Source organism: Lithobates pipiens, unplaced genomic scaffold, assembly GCF_037356315.1.
Source record: "Lithobates pipiens isolate NorthernLeopardFrog02 unplaced genomic scaffold, aLitPip1_a1.2 Scaffold_18, whole genome shotgun sequence".
NCBI lineage: Eukaryota > Metazoa > Chordata > Amphibia > Anura > Ranidae > Lithobates > Lithobates pipiens.
Window position 1 is genome coordinate 291,900,437 of NW_027507758.1, and position 27,930 is coordinate 291,928,366.

At 43.7% G+C, this 27,930-nt stretch overlaps 1 protein-coding gene across 5 annotated transcripts in view; it reads left to right on the forward strand.

Moving 5' to 3' along the window:
• The window catches only part of CDK19 (cyclin dependent kinase 19), a 310,045-nt gene that overhangs the window by 115,107 nt on the left and 167,008 nt on the right, over positions 1–27,930 (forward strand). For all 5 annotated transcript variants that reach the window (XM_077487115.1, XM_077487116.1, XM_077487112.1 and 2 more), the window contains exon 3: positions 22,896–23,006. In XM_077487115.1, coding sequence (XP_077343241.1) covers positions 22,896–23,006 — 111 coding nt within the window. The remainder of the gene's footprint in view (positions 1–22,895; positions 23,007–27,930) is intronic.

Here is a 27,930-nt window from a genome sequence, read left to right on the forward strand (position 1 = left end):
GATAAAAAAAAAGCCCCCCCACGCCCCGTGGAATCGAATCAAGTCTCCATCAGCTAAAACGTCATCAAAATTCAAGGGTGGAAAACCAGACACACGTAATGCAACCAATTTCAGACAGTCCTGCGCCACATCCCAAATATCTAATAGCGGAGAATCAAACAAAAGGGTGGAGGGGGGTTTGAGGTGCCTATTCATCCAAGAAATTATGCTCAAACATTTATAAAACATCAGTTTATTAATTTGCTGACTAATGCAACCATGCCAAAAGCATAGGCTGCTAGTCTATTTAAAAACATATATACAGAAAATGATTAAAATCAATATAAATTCCAATTAGTACATCACAAAGTGTGACCCCTTAACTGTCCCCCCCCCCCCCCATCCACAGTGTTAATATAGCTTTCAATAGCTATATACCTCTGGGTACTTCCCCATGTATTTTGAGCAAATTATAATTAACTAATACAAAATAGCACTGTGGAGGGGCTGCAATCTCTCAAGAGATTTTAATAATTTTCTGTATATATGCTATTTATTATTTATATTATATTATATATTTATATATATTATTTATATGTAATTTTCTGGTTTTCATACTCTGTATATATGTGATTTTAATGGTTTGGTCTGAAAAAAAGAATTGTTGCTCTACATAAAGATGGCCTAGGCTATAAGAAGACCCTAAAACTGATATGCAGCATGGTGGCCAAGACCATACAGCTGTTCAACAGGACAGGTTCCACTCAGAACAGGCCTCGTTATGGGGGACCAAACAAGTTGAGTGCACATGCTCAGTGTCCTATCCAGAGGTTGTCTTTGGGAAACAGAGGTATGAGTGCTACCAGCATTGCTGCAGAGGTTGAAGGGGTGGGGGGGGGGGGGTCAGCCTGTCAGTGCTCAGACCATACACCACACACTGCATCAAATTGGTCTGCATGGCTGTTGTCCCAGAAGCAAGCTTCTTCTAAAGGTGATGCACAAGAAAGCCTGCAAAAGTTTGCTGAAGACAAGCAGACTAAGGACATGGATTACTGGAACCATGTCCTGTGATCTGATGAGACCAAGATAAACTTATTTAGTTCGGATGGTGTCAAGCATGTGTGGCAGCAACCAGGTGAGGAGTACAAAAACAAGTGTGTCTTCCCTTTAGTCAAGCATGGTGGTGGGAGTGTCATGGTCTGGGTCTACATGAGTGCTGCCGGCACTAGGGAGCTACAGTTTATTCAGGGAACCATGAATGCCAACATGTACTGTGACATACTGAAGCAGAGCATGATCCCCTCCCTTCGGAGACTGGGCTGCAGGACAGTATTCCAACATGATAACTACCCCAAACACACCTCCAAGATGACCACTGCCTTACTAAAGAAGTTGAGGGTAAAGGTGATGGACTGGCCAAGCATGTCTCCAGACCTGAACCCTATTGAGCATCTGTGGGGCATCCTCAAATGGAAGGTGGAGAAATGCAAGGTCTCTAACATCCACCAGCTCCGTGATGTCGTCATGGAGAAGTGGAAGAGGACTCCAGTGGCAACCTGTGAAGCTCTGGTGAACTCCATGCCCTAGAGGGTTAAGGCAGTGCTGGAAAATAATGGTGGACTCATAAAATATTGACACATTGGGCCCAATTTGGACATTTTCACTTAGGGGTGTACTCACTTTTGTCACTAGCAGTTTAGACATTAATGGCTGTGTGTTGAGTTATTTTGAGGGGACAGCAAATTCACACTGTCATACAAGCTGTACATTCACTACTTTTCATTATAGCAAAGTGTAATTTCTTCAGTGTTGTCACATGAAAAGATCTAATAAAATATTTACAAAAAATATAAGGGGTATACTCACTTTTGTGAGGTACTGCATATAAAATGTTTGTTTCATAGAATGTTTTGGCCAATTGTTTCATCACCTATGAACATAATTCATTGATTCACGGATTCACCTTGTTATGGTACCCTGGTCTGCCCTCCATTTGTCCTCGAGATCTGGTTGGGTAACGTCACCGCAGCCCATGGGGCAGACCTTCCCTGGTACTTCCCACTTACAAGGCTGCTAGGTTCCTTCTTTCCCCTTCTGGGCTGACCTGTGAGTATTAGGGCCAATTGGCCACACTATCTCTTCAGTTTTTTTTCTTTTTTCAGTATATGTTAATACTCCGGCTTTTTTTCATCTTTTTAGATCATTTTCTTGGATCTACTCCTAAGGAAGTGGCTTTTAATCCAAGAAACGCATAGAATTATAAGATGCCAAGAAATTTGTGGATTACTATGTAATTTGCACTTATGTAATTCCATTTGTTTCAAAAGAGATCTATCTTATCATGTATACAAATTTTTATGAATTCATAGTGTATATCATGAATATTACTCAAAATGGATACGCCCTATATAATTTCTTTTGTTGCTATTTACCATGTCTATTAAATTGTTAACATGAATTCTGCTACCATGCAATAAATATGTTTTTATGGCCACCAATTTGTCTGACAGTGATTTGCCTCATTCAAAGTCTTGTGACCAATGTTCTCGTTTTCGTAAGTTTTTTTGACTGTACTTCTATGGATCACAACTATCAGCTGACATCACAGAGCCAGTCCAGGCTCTAAACGATCCTGACCATACCTGGACCGACAGCTGGCTCGGCCTCTCAGCAAGCTGTTGAGAGCATGAGCCAGCTGCTCCCGCCCCTCCACAGTCCAGTGCTCCGGTGAGCGCTGGAGGGGCAGAGCAGAGAGCCTGTAAATGACAGTCACCAGCTCTCTGCAGGCTGAAGACCAAAGCTTGAGTGATCAGCGGTGTTTGATCGCTCAGTTCTCGGTCTTAGTGACGGCAGGGGACAGCTGCAGGTGGGATCAGTGCTGCAGCCATCTAGGTAAATTATGATTTTTTCGAAACCCATACTTTTCTTTTAAATACCTCAAAGTTACATTTATGTTCTGTTTAAATTACATTCTTGAAGTAGCAGAAAAACGAAAAACACTTGCGCCTTGGAAAAATGGCAATATATGAGCCGCTGCTGTCTGATGTTATCCTTACTAGAGGACAAGTTATATGGAATGAGCGTTAGACAACGCCTGCTCTACCTTAACTATATACTAAATTGATGTAAATGATTTTACCTTATTACTTTCCTACAGAACTGCTCATAGGTATAACATCTAAATGTTATGACAAGGAAATAGTTGTGCAATATCAGAAGTGGATAAACATAGGTCAAATGTGAAATATGACACATGTCACTTCTGACCCGGAGAGTGGAACGCACGCTATGCAATGATACAGCGTCCACATCTCGCACAAGAGTAGGGCTGATGGTTTACCTGGTGACGTCCAGTTCTGTCATACTGACAGCTTTTTAAAGTTTTATGTATGCTGTTATATAAATAAATCACCAAAGGATTTTACTCTACGAGTAGCTTCTTATTTTTTTATATATCGTCCCCTGCACATTCTTTTGTTCCTGGAGCCTTGGAGTCACAACAGGAGATTATCCAATACAGAGGGAACTACCAGAGGATATCGCATTGGGAAGTGGTCCTCATTAACGACCCACGAGCACGATAAACTCCTCTTGCTGTATGGTGAAGGAGTCCAACATATTTGGTGAGTGCAGATCGTTCATTATTCACAGGAGGTGGATGTATTGACACCTATGGGACACTGAGCACAACCGCGCATTTTTTTCCCAACCAAGAAAAGACTCTGCTTGCACTAATGTCACTAATGCACTTTATTTAATCCTAAGCACTGTATTGGTAGATGTTTATTCACTTTTGTAATTGCCATACAATATCTGTGTCATAATTCACATTTGACATATGTTTATCCACTTCTGATATTGCACAACAATTTCCTTGTCATAACATTTAGATGTTATACTTATGAGCAGTTCTGTAGGTAAGTCACAAGGTTTAATCATTTACATCAATTTAGCCCTTTCTTACATTCTTGAAGTAGCCTTTCTCCTTTTGCTCGGAGCTATTATCTCATTGTATAACACCATTTATATTATGATTTCTAAACTGGGCCACATAGAGCACTGTGTTAAGGGTACCATAAAACAAGATTGTTTCCTGGAATAGATTGACTTCTGTCGATTGAATTTTTGCATTTCTTTTTTACAAAGTAAGGTTTTAAATATATTCTATTTCAACTGTGCCTCTGGGTGTTACTTCTTTTGAAGTGTGTCTTATGATGAGACTGCAGCATCATGAACATTGAAGTGAGAGAAAGCTAAAATAAAAATTCGAGGAAATACCATCCTGTCCTTAGATCTTGTGCAAGATGTCCCAAAGGCGGAGGGGGGTTTAAACAAATAATCTGTTCTTCCTTTATTAAATAGATTTAGCTAGGTTTTGTAGGATGTTTTTAGCAAAGCATAAAATATAAATGCTTTCCTTGTCTTGTTTAGCCAACATTCATTAAATCTGTTCATTGGGAAATATGGTGGCAGCAAAGATAAGGATGCAGTTGCTTGAAAACAGCTTGCATATGTCACATTTCTTTTATCCAACAAATAGCCATACACTTTTTCTGCCTTCGCTTTAAAATACTTTACCATTAGTGCTATAGTAGTAAGATCTGGACATTAGATGTTTGGATGTGGTCTAGAAGGAATTGCAGGAACTTACAAAAGACGTGTTATCCACCTGAAACCAGCTTGTGACCGTCGGGCACTGGGCTGTACTTGTTGTGTTCTCCAGACACCTAGGGGGGATTTACTAAAACTGGTGCACACAGAACCTGGTGCAGCTGTACATAGTAACCAGTATTTAGGTTTTATTGTCAAAGTATAATAGAACAAGCTGAAGTTAGAAGCTGATTAGTTACTATGAACAGGCCCAGAGCTATGACTAAAGCTGGCCATACACCTATAGATTATCTGCAGATTTTCTATGGTTAAATGGAAAAAGTGCAACAGATTTCTCCATGTTCACTAAACTGTGTGGATGGAGGAATCTCCCACTTTTTCCATCTAACCATAGAAAATCTGCAGATAATCTATAGGTGTATGGCCAGCTTTAGTGGGAACTAATCATATTAGTTATTTTAAAGTGGTTGAAAACCTTCACATATACCCAGTGAAGTGGCTAACATTAGGTGGTACATAGTGAAGAAACAAATCCTCTTATGTAAGTTGTACCTGTGTATCTGTAGTATTTCTGCTGTAGATTGTTCAAACAGATCCACAGAGATTGAACAACTTTTAGCTCCGACAGCAGGGGGAGAGAATTTGAAGTCTTCACAGAGCCAACTCAGTGAGGACAGGTGTCCTCACAAGCAATCGCTATCGCTTCTGAAACATCTACCATTGCCTGTATCTGTCTGACCCTTTTGACAATAAAGATGACATCAAGATAATTTGAAGTTCCAGTGTTCAACCAGTTCCTTGTCTTGTTCGTCTTCCATGGTGGTGAGCCGAGGTCTGCACCTGTGATCCATCCTGCACCCGATTTTGCCTGGAGCGCTGTGCTTCTCTTTGTTCTTTGCTACCTTTTTTTACGGTATCTCTTGGAGTAGGGAAAAGCTGCCAGAAGTGATTAATATGGATAACAGAGGAACCAGCCCACAGAGAAAATCTCACTCAGTGCCTTGGAGAGAGGCAAGTACACAGTATAGAATGATGTGCTTTTGATTTCGGTCTGTTTATTGGTTTTCTTGTCATAGTACAAAACGTACAAAATTATAACAGGTATGTAAACAATTAACATACTGCTAATAAGTCACATAAAGAGAGAAAAACATATTAAAGATATAAAACGCATTCAAATTACACATCAATATGACCGATGATGAGGGATATCCCTACGTGATGCAGTAATATTAATAGTATAAAAGAGACCTATGTATACATACAAATGACCTGGAGAATTCACAAACAGGCTGGGTTTCTTGCCCACAAACCAAAAATGCTATTTAATTCATTTTTAATATTCAAAGCAAACTCACCCATTCATCCATATCTCCATACTTTATTTTCTAATCACTGTGAAAAAAAAACGTAGAATTTCTGGCTGTGGCCATCTTGAGTAAGGGCAGATGATTAATGTAACATTCTTGGAGTTCATCTGCCTTTAGCTCAGGCGTGCAAGCAGGAGCGTGTGCTTGGCTGAGAAAACCCCTCAGGAATTCTCCTTGGATGTATGACATTTGCCTAGTCCTGAAAAACAGGAAGTAACTGAAGGAATGTAAAGAAAAAAAAAGAGTTTAAAACAAGTAAATATGATATACTTTCCTAGCTATTTACTAATGCTGGCAGTATAAGGATAAAAATAGTCAATATCGATTGAAAGGATTGAAAGAGTGAAGTTCCACTTTAAGGTACACTCAGGCAAAGTGTTAGCACTGTCTGTATTTGGTTTTATTCTCTTTTAACCACTTCAGCCCCGGAAGGATTTACCCCCCTTCCTGACCAGAGAATTTTTTGCGATTCGGCACTGCGTTGTTTTAGCTGACAATTGCGTGGCCATGTGACGTTGTACCCCAAAAAAATAAACTTCCTTTTTTTCCCACAAATAGAGCTTTCTTTTGATTGGTATTTGATCACCTTTGCGGTTTTTATATTTTGCGCTATAATCAAAAAGAGACCGACAATTTTTTAAAAAAAAGCAATATTTATTACATTTTGCTATAATATCCCCCAAAAAAATATATAAAAAATGAATTTCTTCCACAGTTTAGGCCGATATGTATTCTTCTACATATTTTTGGTAAAAAAAAAAAAAATCGCAATAAGTGTTTATTGATTACTTTGCGCAAAAGTTATAGTGTCTAAAAAAATAGGGGATAGATTTATGGCATTTTTATTATAATTTTTTCTTTTTTTTTTTACTAGTAACGGCGATGATCTGCGATTTTTATTGGAACTGCGACATTATGGCGGACAGATCGGACTCTTTTGACACTATTTTGGGACCATTGACATTTATACAGCGATCAGCGATCAGAGCTACAAATAGCCACTGATTACTGTATAAATGCAAAAAACACAAATACTTCTATACACCCTAAATAGTTAAACTACAAAAAGGATTTATTGCTTTAAAAAAGCTATGTTCAACAAATTATTAGCACAATAACCAACCCCCCCCCCCCCCCATAGATCAAAAAATAGATCCCTATGCACAAGGGGGTTCCCAAGTGGTATAACCCTCCCCAAAAATATTCCTCTAAAACCAGACACACTTTGTAGGGCAAAGATACCCCTTGTAGGACTGAGGGGTAGAAAATTTCAAACCCCACAGTCCCCAATACAGAGCACCCCTAAGTTCCTAAATAATGGGTCAAAGCCAACTGTAGCGGGACCCCTGCAGCTCGTTCCTAGAATGGGGCAGTATATGTCTGTGTGAACACAAATTACATATATCACACTATCCCATAGTGGAACGATACACTTTCCCACATATGGTGAATGAATATTTGAACAGATCAGATCAGTATAGTGCATTTTGTGCTGTTTTTTTCAGTGGTTTCATACCTCCTTGTTCTCAATATCCACTTTCCTGGATTAGAGCAGTTGGGACTGATTACATTCTTGGCCAAATTCACCTACTTGTCAGGATGCCTCCAATGGAAAATGCATGTAAAAAACTTTGACTGCATTCTGATGTGTTCGTGTCCAATCTCGTTTCCTTGTGGGTATTATAGAGTGTGGTTATATACACAGTGCATCTTTTCACTACGGGATAGTGTGATATATGTCATTTGGGTTCACACAGACATACACCGCCCTTTTCTAGGAATGAGCTGCAGGGGTCATGCTACAGTTGGCTTTGAGACATTATTTAGGAAATTAGGGGGTGCTCTGTATTGGGGAGGGTGGGCTTGCCGACTGCGGGGTTTACACTTTTCTACCCCTCGGTCCTACGAGGGGTATCTTTGCCTTACACAGTGTGTCTGGTTTTAGAGGAATATTTTTGGGGAGGGTTAGACCACTTGGGAACACTCTTGTTACATAGGGAGTTCTTTTTTGATCTATGGGGGGTTTTGGTGCTAATAATTTGTTGTACATCGCTTATTTAAAGCAATAAATACTTTTTGTAGTTTAACTCTTTAGGGTGTGTAGAAATCTTTGTGTTTTTTTATTTTTCGTTTGTTGGTTCAGTATATTATTGATTACAACCCCCAATATTTATTTGGTGAGTACTACATATTTACATGGTGGGATTCCCATTTAATCCATATTTTTTGTGTATATTGTATACAGGACACTGGCAGGGAAGGGGTTAAGCAATAGGGGGCGATCAAGGGGTTAAGTGTGTTCCCTGGATGTGTTCTAACTGTAGAGGGAATGGGCTCACTACAATATGACAAAGATCGCTGCTCTCGATGATGGGTAGCAGTAGATCCCTTTCATGTTGCTAGGCAGAACATGGAAATGGGCATCTCTCTGTTCTGCTTCTCCTCACTGCAATAACGGGCCGCCGGCGAACATCGAGTTTGGTGGCCACACGTGCCACCGCTAGACGGCAAATTCAAGGGGATGTAACGGTACGCCCTTTTGCCTGCCCGTGCCATTCTGACAAAGAAAATCAGCGTGCGCCGGTCGGCAAGTGGTTAAAGGGTGTTTTATGTATATATGTGCCTGTGAGACTTTCACTCATAGCACAGTAATTAGGGGTTTAATTATGCAGTACATGATGAGTATTTGTAGACACAGGGTTATAGGCTAATACCTTCAGGTGATTCAACACTGGCAAAGCTTTTGAAGACATACCCCTTAGGTGTCTCCATTAACCTACCACAGTCTGTAAGCCCTTAGTTTTTCTACTAGTGTCCTATGGTGATAGACCATTTACACCTTATGGAAGAATCACTGGACACACTGTGGAGCGATTATTGGATTGATGGGGTATTTGTTTGCCGCCAACATGAAGGTATCAGAGCTTTGGCAGCATTCCGTAAGTAGGGCTTAATAGATCTTTTATACCAGCCTATTGGTTCATCTGTACAATTGGACAATATGTAATATTGTCCAATTATAAATATCAAGGATCCCAGGGAACTGATGAGCCCTGAATCTTTTTGATAATGGGAAGAATCCTATCTCAGTAAGCTTGAATAAGTGGGCAGTGTCACCACATGTGAGCATGATTCTTCCACATTCCCTCCAGTAAGTGAAATTTTGGAGAACATTCTGTGTAATTTAGCTGGAGTGTTATGCCAGCTTGTGCCAAGCTTCTAATTGCCTTATAATTTAAAGGACATTACAGAGCTATTTTTCCACTGTATGTTAAGCGATGTTAAACTTTATACATTGATGAATTGAGCAAGTTGAGAGTGTCTTCATTTATCCAGAAGTGATATTCTTCCAGAATCCATGATCTCCTCCAAGGGAATTATCATGGAGTTCTTAGTAACATGTTGTAATAACAGAGGGCAGGACACCCAAGAAAAAATGGGTATGACCGAGTAAAGGCATAATGGCGTAATTTTTGTCTTCAATCAGTAGTTTCAAAGTGATACAAAATAGATTTCAAAACTTTACCCCTCACTACTTTCTTCTCTCACATCAACCAAAATCCTCCCTCCAGAACTGTCGAATTTGCAAAATGCCCTGTGTAAAGAGGGTGGAAAGGGCAGAAAACTGAATTGTGGTATGATGCTTGAAAAAGTGTCTAGATGTGTATAGTATCTAATACCTTCTTTCAGTTTTTTAGTTAACATTTAATAGATGGGGGTAATTTTGTCAGATTTATGTTATTTTAAAATAACTTTGCATTTAGTGGAATTCTTCTATAACTTGGCCCAATTATGGGTGGCATTAGTAGGCCAAAACTTAAAGCACATTTACCAGAAAGATATTTGACTGTATCCTTGTTTATTCATTGTAAATGGAGAAAAAGTCATGAGCTTCACATCTATTGAAGTGACAATTCATCCATTTTTTTTGTTAAACCTTTCTCACGCTAAACTCAAATGTTCACACCCTTATCCTTCTGGCTGTATTGTTGGTCTTCATGTGATTTCTTTTCCTCTAACATATGAGCAATCACATGAGATTATTGCTGCAAAAGGACCTTACATTTCAGTGTCAAAAAAGCATGTGTGCCCATTGGTATTACCTGGTTTTCTGCAGTAATTTGCCATAAAATGTGATCTGATCCTCAACACAGGTCACAACAATAAGTCACAACACTAGACAAACACAGTTTGCTTAAGTTGATAACGCACAAACTCAAATTTTTCATATCTTTATTGAACACACCCATTAAACACTCACACTGCTGGAAGTAAAAGTAAGTGAACCATTGGTGTTAATAGCTTGTCAAACATCCTTTGGAAGGAATGGCTTTAAGCAAGTGCTTTCAGTAGCTCTGGATCAGACCTACACAACGTTCAGGAGGAATTTTTTGACCTTTCCTCTTTAGAAAACTGCTTAATCTCTGACACATTTGTAGGATGTCTGGTGTGAACAGCTCTCTTGAGGTCATTCCGCAGCATCTCAATGGGGTTAGGGTCTGTGCTCTGATTGTGCCACCGCAAAAGGCCAGTCTGTGGCGGTTTTACATCGGTGCTTAGGGTCATTGTCCTGCTGCATCACCCAGCTTCTAAGATTCAGCTGTAGGACAGCCACCCAGACGTCCTGTAAGATATTTTGGTAAACTTGGGAATTCATTTTTCCCTCAATGATGGCAAGTGGTCCAGGGCTGGAGGCAGAGAAGCAAGCCCAAATCATGATGTTTCCTCCTTCTGATTTTGGAAACCTGTGCCCTTTTTGCACCATGCATAGTGCTGAGTATTCTTTCTGAACAATTCAACTTTTGTTTCATCAGTCCACCAAACATTTAACTGGTATTGTTGCAGTTTGCCAAGATGCTCTCAAACTTCAGGCACAGAAATTATTATTATTTTTTGAGTGCAGCAACTTCCTGCATAGTGTTCTACCATGGACACCCTGCCTATTTAATACTTACACTATATTACTAAAAATATTGGGATGCCTGCATTTACATGCACTTGAACTTTAATGGCAACCCAGTCTTAGTCCGTAGGGTTCAATATTGATTTGGCCCACCCTTTGCAGCTATAACAGCTTCAACTGATTTGGGAAGGCTGTCCACAAGGTTTAGGAGTGTGTCTATGGGAATTCTTCCAGAAGCGCATTTGTAAGGTCAGGCACTGATGTGGACGGGAAGGCCTGGCTCGCTGTCTCTGCTCTAATTCATCCCAAAGGTGTTCTGTTGGGCTGAGGTTAGGACTCTGTGCAGGACAGTCAAGTTCCTTCACCTCAAATTTGCTCATCCATGTCTTTATGGACCTTGCTTTGTTCATATCATTTGGTGGAGGGGAGTTTTTTTTCAGGGGTTGGGCTTGGCCCCTTAGTTCCAGTGAAGGGAACTTTTTATTTTTTTATTTTTAAACGTATGTTTATTGGATATTCTTAATATAGAGAAAAGTAATCACATGACAATCACTTTTACATCTTAACAGCTTACATGGTAGCACATTCCACTGTTTATGTGTAGGTAGCTCAATTGCATTACATCCTAATATCAGTGAAGGGAACTTTTAAGGCATACCAGCATACCAAGATATTTTGGACAATTTCATGCTCCCAACTTTTGTGGGAACAGTTTGGTTATGGCCCCTTCCTGTTCCAACATGACTGTGCACCAGTGCACAAAGCAAGGTCCATAGAGACATGGATGAGCGAGTTTGGGGTGGAGGAACTTGACTAGTCTACACGGAGTCCTGACCTCAACCCAATAGAACACCTTTGGGATTAGTTAGAACAGAGACTGCAAGCCACTCGTCCGCATCAGTGCCTGACCTAACAAATGCGCTTATGGAAGAATAGTCAAACATTCCCCTAGACACACTCCTAAACCTTGTGACAGCTTTCCCAGAAGAGTTGAAGCTGTTATAGCGATAAAAAGGGTGGGCCAACTCAATATTGAACTTCATGGATTAAAACTGAGATGCCATTAAAATTCATTTGCATGTAAAGGCAGGTGTCCCAATACTTTTGACAATATAGTGGATGTATTAGACATGTGCAGAGTAAAATATTTCGTTTCGGAATTTCGTTTTCGTCTGAAAACTTAATTTAGTTACTCCCGAAATTCGTTTTTATTTATTTCGTTTTTCGTTCAAAAATTGCATTCGTCCGAAAATCCACATGAATCACGGTCGAATCTGTCTTTGAAGGCTTATGGTGTCTGTCGAATGTATAAAGAAGATTCGACGGAGCTAGTATATAGCATACTTTAGAACCCTATTAAAGTCTATGGGACTCCAACGTTCAAAATCTAAAGTACTCATTTTAAAGGCTAACTTGCAAGTTACTGTCCTAAAAAGTGTTTGGGGACCTGGGTCCTGCCCCAGGGGACATGGATCAATGCAAAAAAAAGTTTTAAAAACGGCCGTTTTTTCGGGAGCAGTGATTTTAATAATGATTAAAGTGAAACAATAAAAGTGTAATATTCCTTTAAATTTCGTAGGGGGGGGGGGTTGTCTATAGTATGCCTGTGAAGGGGCGCATGTTTCCCGTGCTTAGAACTGTCCCGGTACAAAGTGTCATTTATGCAGGAAAAAAAGTCCTTTAAAATCACTCGCAGCTATAATGAATTGTCGGCTCCCTTAATACAGAGAACACTCATTGAAAGTCATTGATAAAAAAATAAATAAATAAATAAATAAAAAAGCGTGGGGGTCCCCCAAATTCAATTACCAGGCCCTTCAGGTCTGGTATGGATATTAAGGGGAACCCTGCCTCAAATTTAAGAAAAAATTTGACGTGGGGTTCCCCCTAAATATCCATAACCAGACCCTTCAGGTCTGGTATGGATATTAAGGGGAACCCCGCGTCAAATTTAAAAAAAAATTGACGTGGGGTTCCCCCTAAAAATCCATACCAGACCCTTTATCCGAGCACGCAACCTGGCAGGCCGCAGGAAAAGAGGGGGGGACGAGAGAGCGGCCCCCCCTCCCTCCTGAACCGTACCAGGCCACATGCCCTCAACATTGGGAGGATGCTTTGGGGGTCTGTGACCCCTCAAAGCACCTTGTCCCCATGTTGATGAGGACAAGGGCCTCATCCCCACAACCCTGGCCGGTGGTTGTGGAGGTCTGCGGGCGGGGGGCTTATCAGAATCTGGAAGCCCCCTTTAACAAGGGGACCCCCAGATCCCGGCCCCCCCCTGTTTGAAATGGTAAGGGGGTACAAAAGTACCCCTACCATTTCACAAAGAAAGTGTAAAAAATGGTTAAATAAAACAAACACACTTTTGAAAAATTCCTTTATTAAAAATAAAAAAATAAAAAAAAGATTCCAGCGGCGGTAATCCACTCTTGCTATCCAGCGACGGACGGTCATCTCTCCAGCGATGTCTCATCTCATCCAGCGCAGCGAATCCATCCTTCTTCTGTCTTCGTGTAGGAGACACTGCAGGCATTCCGGCGGCTGACGTTTCTTATATACGGAGGGCGGGGCCATCCGTCACCTGACCCCGCCCCCCTCTGACGCAAGGGGAAACCCGGGGTTCCCCGTGACGTATAGGTGACCCCGCCCCCCTCTGATGTAACGGAAACCTGCCTGTGTTACATCAGAGGGGTGCGGGGTCACTCATACGTCACAGGGAACCCCGGGTTTCCCCTTGCGTCAGAGGGGGGCGGGGTCAGGTGACGGGTGGCCCCGCCCTCCGTATATAAGAAACGTCAGCCGCCGGAATGCCTGCAGTGTCTCCTACACGGAGACAGAAGAAGGATGGATTCGCTGCGCTGGATGAGATGAGACATCGCTGGAGAGATGACCGTCCGTCGCTGGATAGCAAGAGTGGATTACCGCCGCTGGAATCTTTTTTTTATTTTTTTATTTTTAATAAAGGAATTTTTCAAAAGTGTGTTTGTTTTATTTAACCATTTTTTACACTTTCTTTGTGAAATGGTAGGGGTACTTTTGTACCCCCTTACCATTTCAAACAGGGGGGGGGCGGGATCTGGGGGTCCCCTTGTTAAAGGGGGCTTCCAGATTCTGATAAGCCCCCCGCCCGCAGACCTCCACAACCACCGGCCAGGGTTGTGGGGATGAGGCCCTTGTCCTCATCAACATGGGGACAAGGTGCTTTGAGGGGTCACAGACCCCCAAAGCATCCTCCCAATGTTGAGGGCATGTGGCCTGGTACGGTTCAGGAGGGAGGGGGGGCCGCTCTCTCGTCCCCCCCTCTTTTCCTGCGGCCTGCCAGGTTGCGTGCTCGGATAAAGGGTCTGGTATGGATTTTTAGGGGGAACCCCACATCAATTTTTTTTTAATTTTGACGCGGGGTTCCCCTTAATATCCATACCAGACCTGAAGGGCCTGGTAATTGAATTTGGGGGACCCCCACGCTTTTTTATTTATTTATTTATTTTTTTATCAATGACTTTCAATGAGTGTTCTCTGTATTACGGGAGCCGACAATTCATAATAGCTGCGAGTGATTTTAAAGGACTTTTTTTCCTGCATAAATTACACTTTGTGCAGGGACAATTCTAAGCACGGGAAACATGCGCCCCTTCACAGGCATACTATAGACAACCCCCCCCTACGAAATTTAAAGGAATATTACACTTTTATTGTTTCACTTTAATCATTATTAAAATCACTGCTCCCGAAAAAACTGCAGTTTTTAAAACTTTTTTTTGCATTGATCCATGTCCCCTGGGGCAGGACCCGGGTCCCCAAACACTTTTTAGGACAGTATCTTGCAGAATCTTTTCTCTCTGTCAAATCTTTTTTCTCTGTCGAATATTTTCTCTATATAATCTTGGACTAATAGAGGTAAGGTTAGGCACATTCGAACACAGGTTCTATAGACACAGATTGTTGTCAGAGTCATGTCGAATCTCCTATTCTATATCGAACTGTTGTAACAATGAAAACGAAAATAAAGCATTTATTTATGTCGGATCTTTAGTTTTTCGGATTTTGTGCTTTCGTTATCGTTTGTCAACTGAACTTTGTCAGCTGAAATTCGGACGAAAATGCATTCGGACGAAAACGAATGCACATGTCTAGAATGTATACAAGACTCATGAACAGGGATGTTTACCAGTTTAAGTGATGTCTTCAAGCCTTTAACTGTCACACTGTCTCAATTTATGGACATTTTGTCACTCTGCCCAATGATGGATGCCAAAACACGTTGAGATTGCTTTGTATCCCTTTCTAGCCTTCTGCAGATCAACTAATGTCACAGAGCTCCTTTTTGTGAGATAGCAGCTGATGCTTCCCTATAAACCGCAATCTTAAAATGTTTGAGTGTTTTACTGATCAAAGTAGTTCGAAACCACACCTCCAAACTCATTTAATTAGTTGTACTTCAGGTGTGCAAACTATTGACTCCAATTAGCTTTCGTAGAAGTAGTCTATGGGGCTGATTTACTAAGATGAATGCACTGCGCCAGTTCATACCTTAATTTGTGCTCCAAATAAATTATTAAATGAGCGTATGAACCGGCGCACGCATAAGCGCAGCAGAGGATAATATGCTGGCGCACGTGATAATAATATCCCATTGATAATAGCGTATGCCGTATCATTAACAGTCCGTTCACACAGGGGCAACACAACTTCCAGCGCGACTTTGGGAGGCAACTTGGACATGACCTAAGTGTGAATCACAGCGCGACTTGGGGCGACTTACAACACGACTTGGGGCAACTTACAACACGACTTTAAGTTGCCCCCTGGCCAGGCGACTTTAATTTAAAGAAAACAAAATGGCATGGGTTCTCCTCCAAGAGCATACCAGGCCCTTCAGGTCTGGTATGGATATTAAGGGGAACCCCGCGCCAAAAACAAAAAAAAATGGCGTGGGGGTCCCCCTCACAATCCATGCCAGACACTTATCCAAGCACGCAACCTGGCAGGCTGCAGGAAAAGAGGGGGGATGAGAGAGCACCCTCCCCCTGAACTGTACCAGGCCACATGCCCTCAACATTGGGAGGGTGCTTTGTGGTCCCCCCCAAAGCACCTTGTCCCCATGTTGATGAGGACAAGGGCCTCATCCCCACAACCCTGGCCGGTGGTTGTGGGGGTCTGCGGGCGGGGGGCTTATCGGAATCTGGAAGCCCTCTTTAACAAGGGGACCCCCAGATCCCAGCCACCCCCCCTGTGTGAAATGGTAAGGGTTTGTACCCCTACCATTTCACCAAAAAAGTGACAAAAATGTTAAAAATGACAAGAGACAGTTTTTGACAAGTCCTTTATTAAAGTCTTCTTTCTTCTGGTCTTCTTCCTTCTTCTTTCCTTCATCCTTCGGTTTCTTCCTCCATCTTCTTCTTCATCCATCTTCTTCTTCCTCCGATCCTCTGCTTCTTGCTCCGGTGTTCTTGTCCGGCATCTTCCTCTGCGGCATCTCTTCTTCCTCGCTTCGTTCTCGGGCCTCTCCGCGCAATGGGAGGCTCACGCTGTGTGCCGCTTCTCTTCTTCTGACACTTATATAATGGAACCGCGCTTCAGAGGATGGATCACCGGGTGGCCCCGCCCTTCGTTATATAAGAAATGTCAGAAGAAGAGAAGCGTCACACAGTGGGAGCCTCCCATTGCGCGGAGCGGCTAGGTGGAGCTGAGCAGCTGGGCATTCCCTGAGAGATCGATTTGGGGGTCCCTCACCTCTGTCTCTTCGCTCACTGTCCCTATCTTCCGAACCCCCTCCCTGTGGGGGATGCTGCATGTGGCTGCTGAGCGGTGTGTGTGTCATGTGCAAGGGCTCTCCGGGGGGGCTCTCACCTGGTGGGGGGCTGCGCTGGCTGGCTGTGCCCTGATGTGTGTTTTTTTCTCTCCCTGGGGTGTCTGGTGAGGCTGTGTCTGTGATCCCTGTATCGCTGTTCAACGCCATTTCTCTGTTCCTCATGGTATTCAGTGTTCAGCGGCCATCTTAGGTGAGGGCAAGGAGCAGCATGCTCTCCTGTAGCTTGGCGGCCATTTTCCCTGTGTTTTTGTCCTTTATACTGGATGCTCGGCAGCCATTTTCTTGAAGCCAGAGCACTTTTTTTTGTCAGTCTCAAGGAGCAGCATGCTTTCCTTTAACTCGGCTGCCATTTTCTTGGAGCCTGAACACTTTGTAGATCGGTTTCAGCGCCATAAGCAGCAGCTCTGGATGACACAGTGGGATTTCGTATGCCCCTGGGAGCTGACAAGGGACACAGGCACTACTAGCTGGACAGCGCATAACCAGTCAGGGTGGTGAGTCCTGCGGGAAAGAGCCCCTCAGCCAGCAGCAGTTAGGAGGGTGGGACCATCACTGTCCTAAGTCCCCATCAGGTGGCAGACAGGGTAGGGTCAGCATGGCTTCAGAAACTGATGTTTCTTCCCCCGAAATTCAGGCAATTGCAACCGGTTCACCTGCAGAATGTGCAGTACCTCTGGACGCTTTGTCGGCAGTCCTCAATTCATTCGTTGCAAAGATGGAGGCGGTGCAGGGGCGCAAAGGTGCTAAAAAGAGGCCCCTGCCCCCGTTCTCTGGGGAGAGCTCTGACACAGACTCGGGCCCTGCTGAGGCTGGTGACCCCTGCTTTGTCGTTTCAGATGACGCTGACCAGGACCATTCGGACAGTGAGGCTGAGTCCCTGCCCGGCTCCGTGCGTGACAAAGCGCTTGTTGGAGCACTTATCACAGCTGTGCATGATACCCTGAAGATTCAGGAGCCAGCAGATCCCTCTGCTGATGTAGCGGTCCCTTTTGGGTCCTGTAAGTCCCGTTCACCTAAGGTGTTCCTGTATCTGACTTATTTTGATAACTTCATTAACAAGGAATGGGGTCGACCGCAACTGACCTTTTCGGTCCCCAAATATATGGTGGTGCGCTACCCCTTTGAGGAGAGCCTTCTCAAAAAGTGGTTGGCTCCTCCGGTCGTGGACCCCCCACTATCCAGGTTAAACAAAGTAACCACGATCCCGGTAGAGGGGACTCCTGGTTTAAGGACCCCACGGACAGGAAGGCCGAGGCAGTGGTCTGTTCCTTGTTTACGGTTGTGGGGTCAACCATGCGACCAGTACTGGCATCCACACTTGTGTCGTCGCAGACACTAACTGAGTGGGCAAAATGTTGCACCGCAAATTGGGAGAACAACAGGCTTCTACTAGTGCAAGGCCTGAAGTACATTTGTGACGCGGCCCTGGATACTCTCCCTCTGTTATCCAGGGCTTCAGTGTCAGCAGTGGTGCTGAGGCGCCCGATTTGGTTAAATTGCTGGTCTGCTGACCAGGCATCCAAAAAAGCCCTGACGGATCTTCCCTTCCTTGACGACCAGCTCTTTGGAGCCTTTTTGGATGACATTATTAAAAATGCCACAGGTGGTAAGAGTACTCTACTCCCACAGGCCCTCATTTTCCTCTCTCAAACCGCCCAGAGCTTCGACCAAGCCCCCCCGGCCCAACAGGACGACCGCTGAAGGACCAAAGCGTCCCTGGAACCGCAAGCCTAACAAGCCTACAAGCAAAAGTGCTACCGCATGAAGCGTTGCCTCCACCCGCAACTTGGGTGGGGGGTCGCCTTCGGGAGTTTGCAGCCCGGTGGACCTCTCGGGCTGTCCAACCAATGGGTCTGCAATCTGATTTCCTCCGGCTACAAGATAGAGTTCCTCTCTTGGCCGCAAGATTTATCCCCTCCAGCACACCCGTACTCCCGGCTCGCCGGGAGGCCCTTTTGGGGCCGGTAAGGGACCTGCTGAGTCGGCAGTGATAGTACCTGTTCCGGGCTCGGAACGTTTCCAGGGGTTCTACTCAAACCTGTTTGTAGTCCCCAAGAAGGAAGGGGTACATCCAATCTTGGATCTAAAAGCCCTCAATTACTTTGTGAAAGTACAGAGGTTCAGAATGGAATCAGTTCGCTCAGTAGTCGCTGCACTCCATCAAGGGGACTCGCTGGCGTCCTTAGACATCCAGGATGCATACCTGCACATACCCATATGCCTCCGGCATCAGAAGTTTCTGTGATTCGCAGTCGGAGAAGCCCACTACCAGTTTGTGGCTCTCCTTTTGGTTTGGCATCAGCCCCCCGAGTCTTTACCAAGGTATTGGCTCCTGTTTTGGCGTTGTTATGGCAACACGGGATCACAATCGTGGGATACCTAGATGATCTCCTCCTGAGAGCATCTTCCGCCTCAGAGTTAGAGGAGGATGTGGCGATCACCATGCAGACCCTGCAGGAATTTGGGTGGCTGTTGAACCTAAAGAAGTCGGTGATTGTACCGACTCAGCGTTTGGCATACCTAGGCTTACTGCTGGACTCCATGGAAGCGAGAGTGTTTCTCCCTTCAGACAAACTCACAGATTCTCAGAGCCACGGTGATACTGCTAATGAACTACAAGTGGACTTGGCTACGTTTCTGGATGTGAGTCCTGGGACTCATGGTGGCCTCCTTCAAGGCAGTACCGTATGCCCAGTTCCACACCAGAGTGCTGCAGAAGGAGATTTTGACAAAATGGGACAAATCTCAGTTGTCCCTGGATCGGCGGATTCAGATGAGCCAGTTAGTCAGGGATTCCCTGCTCTGGTGGCTGAGGTCCCCGGCACTTCAGTCCAGGAAGTCGTTCCTACCTCCGAAATGGATAGTGATCACAATGGAAGCCAGCCTATCAGGCTGGGGTGGAGTAATGGGAGTTCAGTCGACCCAGGGCCTCTGGTCGGTGGAGGAATCCAAGTTGCCGATCAATCTGCTCGAACTGAGAGCAATCAGGCTATGCCTCTCCACATGGTCGATAAGACTGAAAGGGCCTCCAATAAGGATCCAGTCAGACAATGCCATGGCTGTGGCATACGTCAATCACCAAGGAGGAACATGAAGCTCGGCCGCCGCACGGGAGGTCGCTCACATAATTCGGTGGGCAGAGCGACATGTACCGGCCCTGTCGGCCATTTACATCCCGGGAGTGGAGAACTGGCTGGCGAACTATCTAAGTCACCAGATGCTGGACCCAGGAAAATGGGCGTTGCATCCGAAGGTGTTCAGGCTACTGTGCCTGCGGTGAGGCACACCCGACGTGAATCTTCTGGCCTCCCGTCTCAATCGGAAGATGCAGAGATTCGTGTCCAGGACAAGAGATCCGTGGGCAGACACGTCAGACACGCTGGTGGCTCCGTGGGATCAGTACCAGCTGATCTATGCCTTTCCTCCACTGAAACTGTTACCGCGTCTGCTGAGGGGGATCCCAGTAATACTGATTGCCCCAGATTGGCCCCAGCGTTCCTTAGTACACAGACCTAGTGCGCCTGGTGGCAGACACTCCCTGGCAACTGCCGTTACGAGAAGTCCTTCTGTCTTAAGGTCCGATTCTCCATCTTGCTTTACTATCGCTGGTTTTAACGGCATGGCTTTCGAGAGCCAGGTGTTGAGGAAACGGGTTCTTTCGGACTCGGTGATCCCAAGAGCACAGAAATCTCCTTCTCGGAAGATATATCATCGTACCTGGAATGCATCCGCGCTCCTTTTCTATATCCAGGGTCCTGCTGTTTCTTCAGCAAGGAGTAGACCAGAAATTGGCTTTGAGCACCATTAAAGGACAAATATCAGCTTTGGCTGTCTTTTTTCAGCGACCCCTGGCGTCTCACTCTCTAGTGAGCACTTTTGTTCAAGGAGTGCGGCATGTAGTTCTTCCGGTGCGTCCACCGTTACCCCCGTGGGATCTGAACCTGGTGTTATCCCTGCTGCAGAAAACACTATTTGAAAATATCAGAGAGATCCCTCTGTTGACTTTCGCAGAAAGTGGTCTTTCTAGTGGCCCTTACATCGGCCAGGAGGGTTTTGGAACTGGCGGCCTTGTCCTGCAAGTGGCCCTATCTGGTTATTCACAAGGATAAGGTGGTGTTGCGTCCGCAACCTTCTTTTCTGCCGAAGGTGGTCTTGGCGTTTCACATAAATGAAGACATTGTGTTATCTGTGTCCTAAGCTGACAAATCCTAAGGAGGTGGCCCTCCATTCCTTGGACATGGTTTGGGCTCTGAGGGTGTATTTGTCTGCCACGGCTCCCTTTCGGAAGTCAGATTCCCTGTTTGTGTTGGTGGCTAGTTCAAAGAAAGGCATGGCGGTCTCATCGGCCACCATTTCCAGGTGGATCAGACAGATTGTAGTACAGGCCTACGCCTTGAAGGTGCCCCTCTTTCCGGTCACGGCCCACTACACGAGGACAATCGGAAACGTCTTGGGCCTTCCGACATCAAGCGTCAGTCGCTCAAGTGTGTAAAGTGGCGACCTGGTCGTCTGTTCACAGTGCATCGGCTGATGCCTGTTTTGGCCGCAAAGTTTTGCAGGCGGCTGTATAGTTGCAATTGCATATACAATTTTTCCCTTTTTCCAGTTTTTTTGGGTAAAAATGCAGTACCGTTAAGTTAATGCATTGTTGCATTTGTTACTGCAGTTTTGGTGCGGTTTAAGGGTAGTGTCTCTCTGTTGAGGAGCACCCTGTTTTTGTGGTGGTTTTTTCACACACTGTCGTTTTTGTGGGTAAATTTTATACTAGTTCCCACTTGCCATGGTGGATGAAGTTTTTATGCTGTTTTCCCACCCCTCGTTTTGGCACTGCTTGGGGACGTTCCAATGGCTAAGAGAGAAGCTGTGTCAGTCAGTGAATATAGGAGAAAATAGGATTTTTTGTACTCACGTAAAATCCTTTTCTCTGTAATTCATCGACTGACACAGCACCCGCCCCTCCTATTTTTTTTAGTTATACTGCTTGTTGACGTACTGAGGCTACATGGCAGGCTGGGGGGTTGTTACCTAAGGGACCGCCCCTTAAATTTCGGTGTTTTTCATAACATGTTATGCCTAGTCTTCTCCTAAAGGTGGCGTAACAACCCAATGGCTAAGAGAGGAGCTGTGTCAGTTGGTGAATTACAGAGAAAAGGATTTTACGGTGAGTACAAAAAAATCATATTTTTTTCAAGGCACTGTATGCAGTACAGCTACTGTGGCCATTTCCTGCAGCAATGCAGCCACAGGAACTTGGATAGGGTCTGGGTTATAGCAGCTCCTTCTCTGGACATGCAAAACTCTATCCAATCCGTACTTCTGGACCATGAGTTCACCACTGTAGATAAACAGGACTGTAAGCTAACCAATTTAGCTTACAGTCCAAAGATAATGCCCCATGTAGCTTTACTGGTGCTTCAAAGCGTCTTCAAAGCCTCCATAGAAGTCTATGGCAAAGCTAACTTTAAGCTCCACAAAGCCTTATCGAAGCCCCATCGAAGCCCCACTGAAGCCTCATCGAAGCACCAAGCAAAAGCAGGGTGTAAACAGGACTGTAAGCTAACCATTTTATTTGGTGACAGGGGAATTGACTGGTGTTCGGAGAGCTTTAACAAAGCGTGTCCAAAACCATGTTTTGAAGCAAGTTTAAACTAGCCCTAAAAGCATGTTGAAGAGGTGGCACTTTAATGTGTGTTGAAACCAAAGCAAGTGTAAATGAGCCCTAACAGTTACATTCCTGGCATGTGCGGGGAATGTAACTGTCATATTGGTTGTACTCTTAACAAAATTGTCAAACCATCAAATGGCTGGTGTCATGACTGATCACGTGCAGCATCATGGCAGTTGAGTATCAAACAGAGGCCAAGATGACAGCTTCCTTGACTGAAAATGATAGGAGGGTTTAGTTCTGCTTTTTGATAATAACACTGGTTGGTTGGATCATGCGATTTATAGCAGATTGACATTCATACTAAGCACACGAGTGAATTGTATGCATCAACAGAGCATCAGCATGTAAATGTCCATAGTAAAGTTATTGCAGTATATGGAACTAGCCTTAATAAAAGTGGAGTTACTGTATGTGTTAGACAACTTTATAATAAGTTGCTATAAGATACAAAGCATCATTCTTTTTAAACACTTGTCTGTCTTTTTTTTTTTAGATATCATAAAATGCAAGTGTACACCGTTTTCCAATAACAATGCATTCTCTTTCTTTTAGCTGTTACGTGAATTGAAGCACCCAAATGTAATTGCATTACAGAAAGTATTCCTGTCTCACAGTGACAGAAAAGTTTGGCTACTCTTTGATTATGCAGAACATGACTTGTGGGTAAGTCTGCTGTCCATTACATTAAAAAAAATATATATATTTTTTGATTGTTTATTAAAACACAAAGAATGATTTCCTCAAAATAGGGTACATCAGTGGGTGATATTTCAGCTGTAATACTAAACACACACTGTTTAATTTACATTGCCCCTTTTTATTTCTATATGCGAATGATGGCACCGTAATTATTTTAATAAAATAAAAAAATCGAAGTGGGTTTTTCATAATCGATATACAGCCGTCATATGACCCAGATCTTTCCCAGCCCGTCTGCAGGGAAACATAAGCAGGAGGAGCTTCTAGTTCTCTGCTACTGGTCGCATGTTCAAAATAAATAAAAACAGCCTTTGGAATACAGAGTAAAAATAAATAATTCAAAACAATAATCTGTTTTAAATTGTCATACAAATATATATTTGAAATCAAATCTTTATTGTTTTTTTGGCAATAACATGGGCAGATTTCTGTCATGCCCCTCCAGTCTGTGTCTTAAATGTAATATCGCACCCCCATTGTGTTTAGCTGGTTACTTTGCACCTAATGCCGCGTACACACGGGCGGACTGTATGGCGTACTTAGTCCGTCGAAACACATTTCAGCGGACAGTCCGCTCGTGTGTGGGCTTCAGCGGACTTTTTCAGCGTGCAGTCTGGCGTACTAAGTATTTCGGATTTTTCTAAATTCTGTCCGTCGTACTTTGGTTTCAGCGGACAATCCGCTCGTCAGTAGGCTAGTTCGACGGACTAAGAATGGCGCATGCCCAGAAAGGATTTACACGGCGGAAGGGTGCTTTGCTGTGTATTGGGCTTCCTATTTCTAGTCCCGTCGTACGTGCTGTACACGTCATCGCGCAAGCTTTTGGCGGACTGTTTGTGCATCCGTGTGTGGTCAAGTCCGTTCAGTCGAAAGTATGACGGACTGTCCGTCGGATTGTATGACGGATTAAGTACGCCATACAGTCCGCGCGTGTGTACGGGGCATTACTTGTATTGCAAATAGTTGTCAACTATGCAATATGCACTATATTTGAATGAATGATAAAAAAAAAAAATACTTAAAGTGAACCCGTGCCCAGATGCACATTAAAGTGTTTATATATTGTGAACAAATAGTAAAAGCACTTTAAAGCAGTATTAAAAACAGAAGTATAATTTATATTGCAACTTACCATTTCTTAGATGCGATGACTGTGTTAGTTTCCTTTTTTAGGCTTTCTTTCTACTATTTTCATCTGGTGATCCAGCCAATAAGTCTGTTGTATTTCAACAGAACAGCTCTCTTGCAGTGTTGTCCTCCTTCCATCTAAATGTTCTTCCTTGTTGCTGTGCTCTGGCACCGCTCTTTTGTCCTGACACTCCATGATGTACAGACACTCCATGTGTCTCTGCCAAGTCTATATAAAACTTGTCAGAGCCATGTGGCATGTCTACGCACGCGTGGAATTACGTAAAAGCCTATGCGCATGCGTAGAGACCTTTTGAGTTCTGTGCATGTGCGGAGAGTTTTAAATGATGCTGCACATCCACAGATGTGCCGCAGAGCACTGTCAGGTCCTTTGGATCCTGCAGCATGTCTGTTCATGCTTTTTATTGTGCCCTCTGTTTCCTTGTTTCCTAACATGGAATGCCTTGGAGACCTTAAGACCCCTTTCACACTGATGTGCTTTTCAGGCGCTTTCTCACTAATAAATATGCCTGAAAAGCTCATGAAAACCTATTTCCATTAAAATCAATGAACGTTTTCACACTGGGGCAGTGCACTGGCAGGGCGGTGAAAAAATGCCCCTCTCCATTGAAATCAATGGAAAGCGCTTCAAAAGCACCTGAAAAGCTCTTCAAAAGCGCTCAGTGTTTTACTGGCAGTTTAGAAGTCAGTGTGATAGAGGCCTAACTGAAAAAAGTAATTGTCCTTACTTCCTGCAGTAAGAAAACGCATCTATTGTCTACTCTTTCTGAGTGTATTATCCTTCCCATTTACTTCTTCATCGAATCTCTGGGACAATCTGGGAACTCCTCTCCCTGTAGTTTGCCCTTGTTGTGTTATCTCTCTATTCCTTGCAATTCTCCTATGATAGAGAATCAGCAAGTTGGTTTATGTACCTATGGTACTTTACTCCTATAAGCACTGCTACCTTGCTGGGTTTTAGTAACAGTGGTGACTATCACTTCATGCAGCATGGGAGCGTTCGATCACTAGATGCATCTTCTCTCACTCTTTTATATTCTAGTTTGACAAAGTGGTTATGAGGGGGGGTTTTGGGACTTTAAATGAGGCTGTGACACATAGCTGGTAAAGTGGTGCAATGCACGATGGCACATTTGTTCTTACATATACATACAGATATCATGATGGCATATTACCATTATAATTCATATACAGTATCTCACAAAAGTGAGTACACCCCTCACATTTTTGTAAATATTTTATAAATTCTTTTCATTTGACAGCACTGAAGAAATTACACTTTGCTACAATGTAAAGTAGTGAGTGTAAAGCTTGTATAACAGTGTAAATTTGCTGTCCCCTAAAAAAAACTCAGACACAGCCATTAATGTCTAAACCGTTGGAAACAAAAGTGAGTACACCCCTAAGTGAAAATGTTCAAATTGGGCTTAATTAGCCATTTTCCCCACCCATGGTCATATGACTCATGCTCTCATACTGGTCACTGGAAGTTAAACATGTTACCTCCTGGCAAAGAACTCTCTGAGAATCTGAAAAAAAATTTTTTTTGCCCTACATAAAGTTGGCATAGGCTATAAGAGGATTGCCAAGACCCTGAAACTGAGCTGCAGCACGGTGGTCAGGACCATACAGTGGTTTAACAGGATGGATTCGACTCTCAACAGGCTTCGCCATGGTCGACCAAAGAACTTGAGTCATATCTAGATGTCTTTGGGAAATAGACATATGAGTGCTGCCAAAGACAAGTGTGTCTTGCCTACAGTCAAGTATGGCGGTGAGAGTGTCATGGTCTGGGGCTGCATGAGTGCTGCCGGTACTGGGGAGCTACAGTTCATTGAAGGAATTATGAATGGCAACATGTACTGTGACATACTGAAGAAGAGCATGATCCCCTTCCTTCAGAAACTGAGCCACAGGACAGTATTCCAACATGATAACGACCCCAAACACACCTCCAAGATGACCACTGCCTTGCTAAAGAAGCTGAGGGTAAAGGTGATGGACTGGCCAAGCATGTCTCCAGACCTAAACCCTATTGAGTATCTTTGGGGCATCCTCAAACGGAAGGTGGAGGAGCTCAAGGTCTCTAACATCCACCAGCTCAGGGATGTTGTCATGGATAAGTGGAAGAGGACACCAGTGGCAACCTGTGAAGCTCTGGTGAACTCCGAACCCAAGAGTGTTAAGGCAGTGCTGGAAAATAATGGTGGCCACACAAAATATTGACACTTTGAGATCCAATTTGGACATTTTCACTTAGGGGTGTACTCACTTTTGTTGCCAGCGGTTTAGACAATAATGGCTGTGTGGTGAGTTTTTGAGGGGACAGTAAATTTAAACTGTTATACAAGCTGTACACTCACTACTTTACATTGTAGCACAGTGTCATTTCTTCAGAGATAATAAAATATTTACAAAAATGTGAGGGGTGTACTCACTTTTGTGAGATACTGTATATACACAGATGTCACAAATAACACATTGCAGTATAAAGTATGATTGTTGTGGCTTGTAATACATATCATAAAATATATATATTAAAATCATTGATGATTGCAGAACATTCATAATAATCTAAGCTGTAAACACATGATTATAATGCAGCTAAAATTGCATCTTGAATTATAATAATATGCCATCATGATATCTGTATGTGTATTTAAGAACAAATGTACCATCATGCATTTAACCACTTTACCAGCTAAGTGTCACGTGCTTCATTTAAAGGTCCCAAACCTTTTCCTTGTATATTCTAGTTTGGCAGTTTTTAGATCTCTGCATCTGCGATTCCCCTCTAAGGCTTGGTTTACATATATGCAAACTGGATGAGTTTTGAACCGCATCCTATTCACATGACACATGAACAAAGCTGGCTTTCTGTGGAGCCTGTTCACACATCTGTGGTGCAGTGGCAGGGGGATTTCAGTGCAAATTTAAAAAGAGTTCTGTGCGTTTTCTGAGCACTGCGGTGCGATTCAGATGCAAATTCCAGGCTCATTGCCTTCTATGGGAATGTTTCTAAATCACACGTCATCAGTTTTGAACACATATTGAGAAAAAAAAAAAACTGTGAGGGAACCGCCCCCCCCAATCCATACCAGGCCTTAAGGGTCTTATATGGATTTTAAGGAAAACAAGACAGTAGAGAGAGGCGCCTATAAGTGCAGAATTATTAGCTGTTTATTCCCCCAAACAGCCAAAATCTGGCAAATTAAAAAGCGTGTAGTCATTGATAATGCAAATGGTCCGGCAGGCGGATGGGTCGCCGGCATGTAAAGACTCTCACAATTGTGTCCTCTGCTGTACCAAAAACATAGAACTACCGTTAAGCTGATGAATGCGTACACACATAGTTGCCAACTGTCCCGAATTTCCCGGGACATTCCGGGATTAGGACATTTGTCCCGAATTAATTTTGTCCCAGTATTTGTCCCGGGAAATTCGGTTTGTCCCGGGAAATTGAATATCCCGGTTTTTTGCCGCCGGCCGCTAGAGGTCCGACAATGTCTCCGCCGGCCGCCATTTTTAAGAAGACCAGAAGTTGGTCTACAATAGAGTACCTGTGGCCCCGCCCACCCCTGCTGCCAGTGTGTGTGTGTGTAAAGTGCAGTGGACGGCGCCACAGTTAAATGTCTCCGCGCGGCAATGGCGGCATGTCGAGGGCCAGTCTGTCACTGTGGATGTCGGGGCGGTCGCCAGTCGGATGTCGGGGGCCAGTCATGGTATGATAATGTCGGGG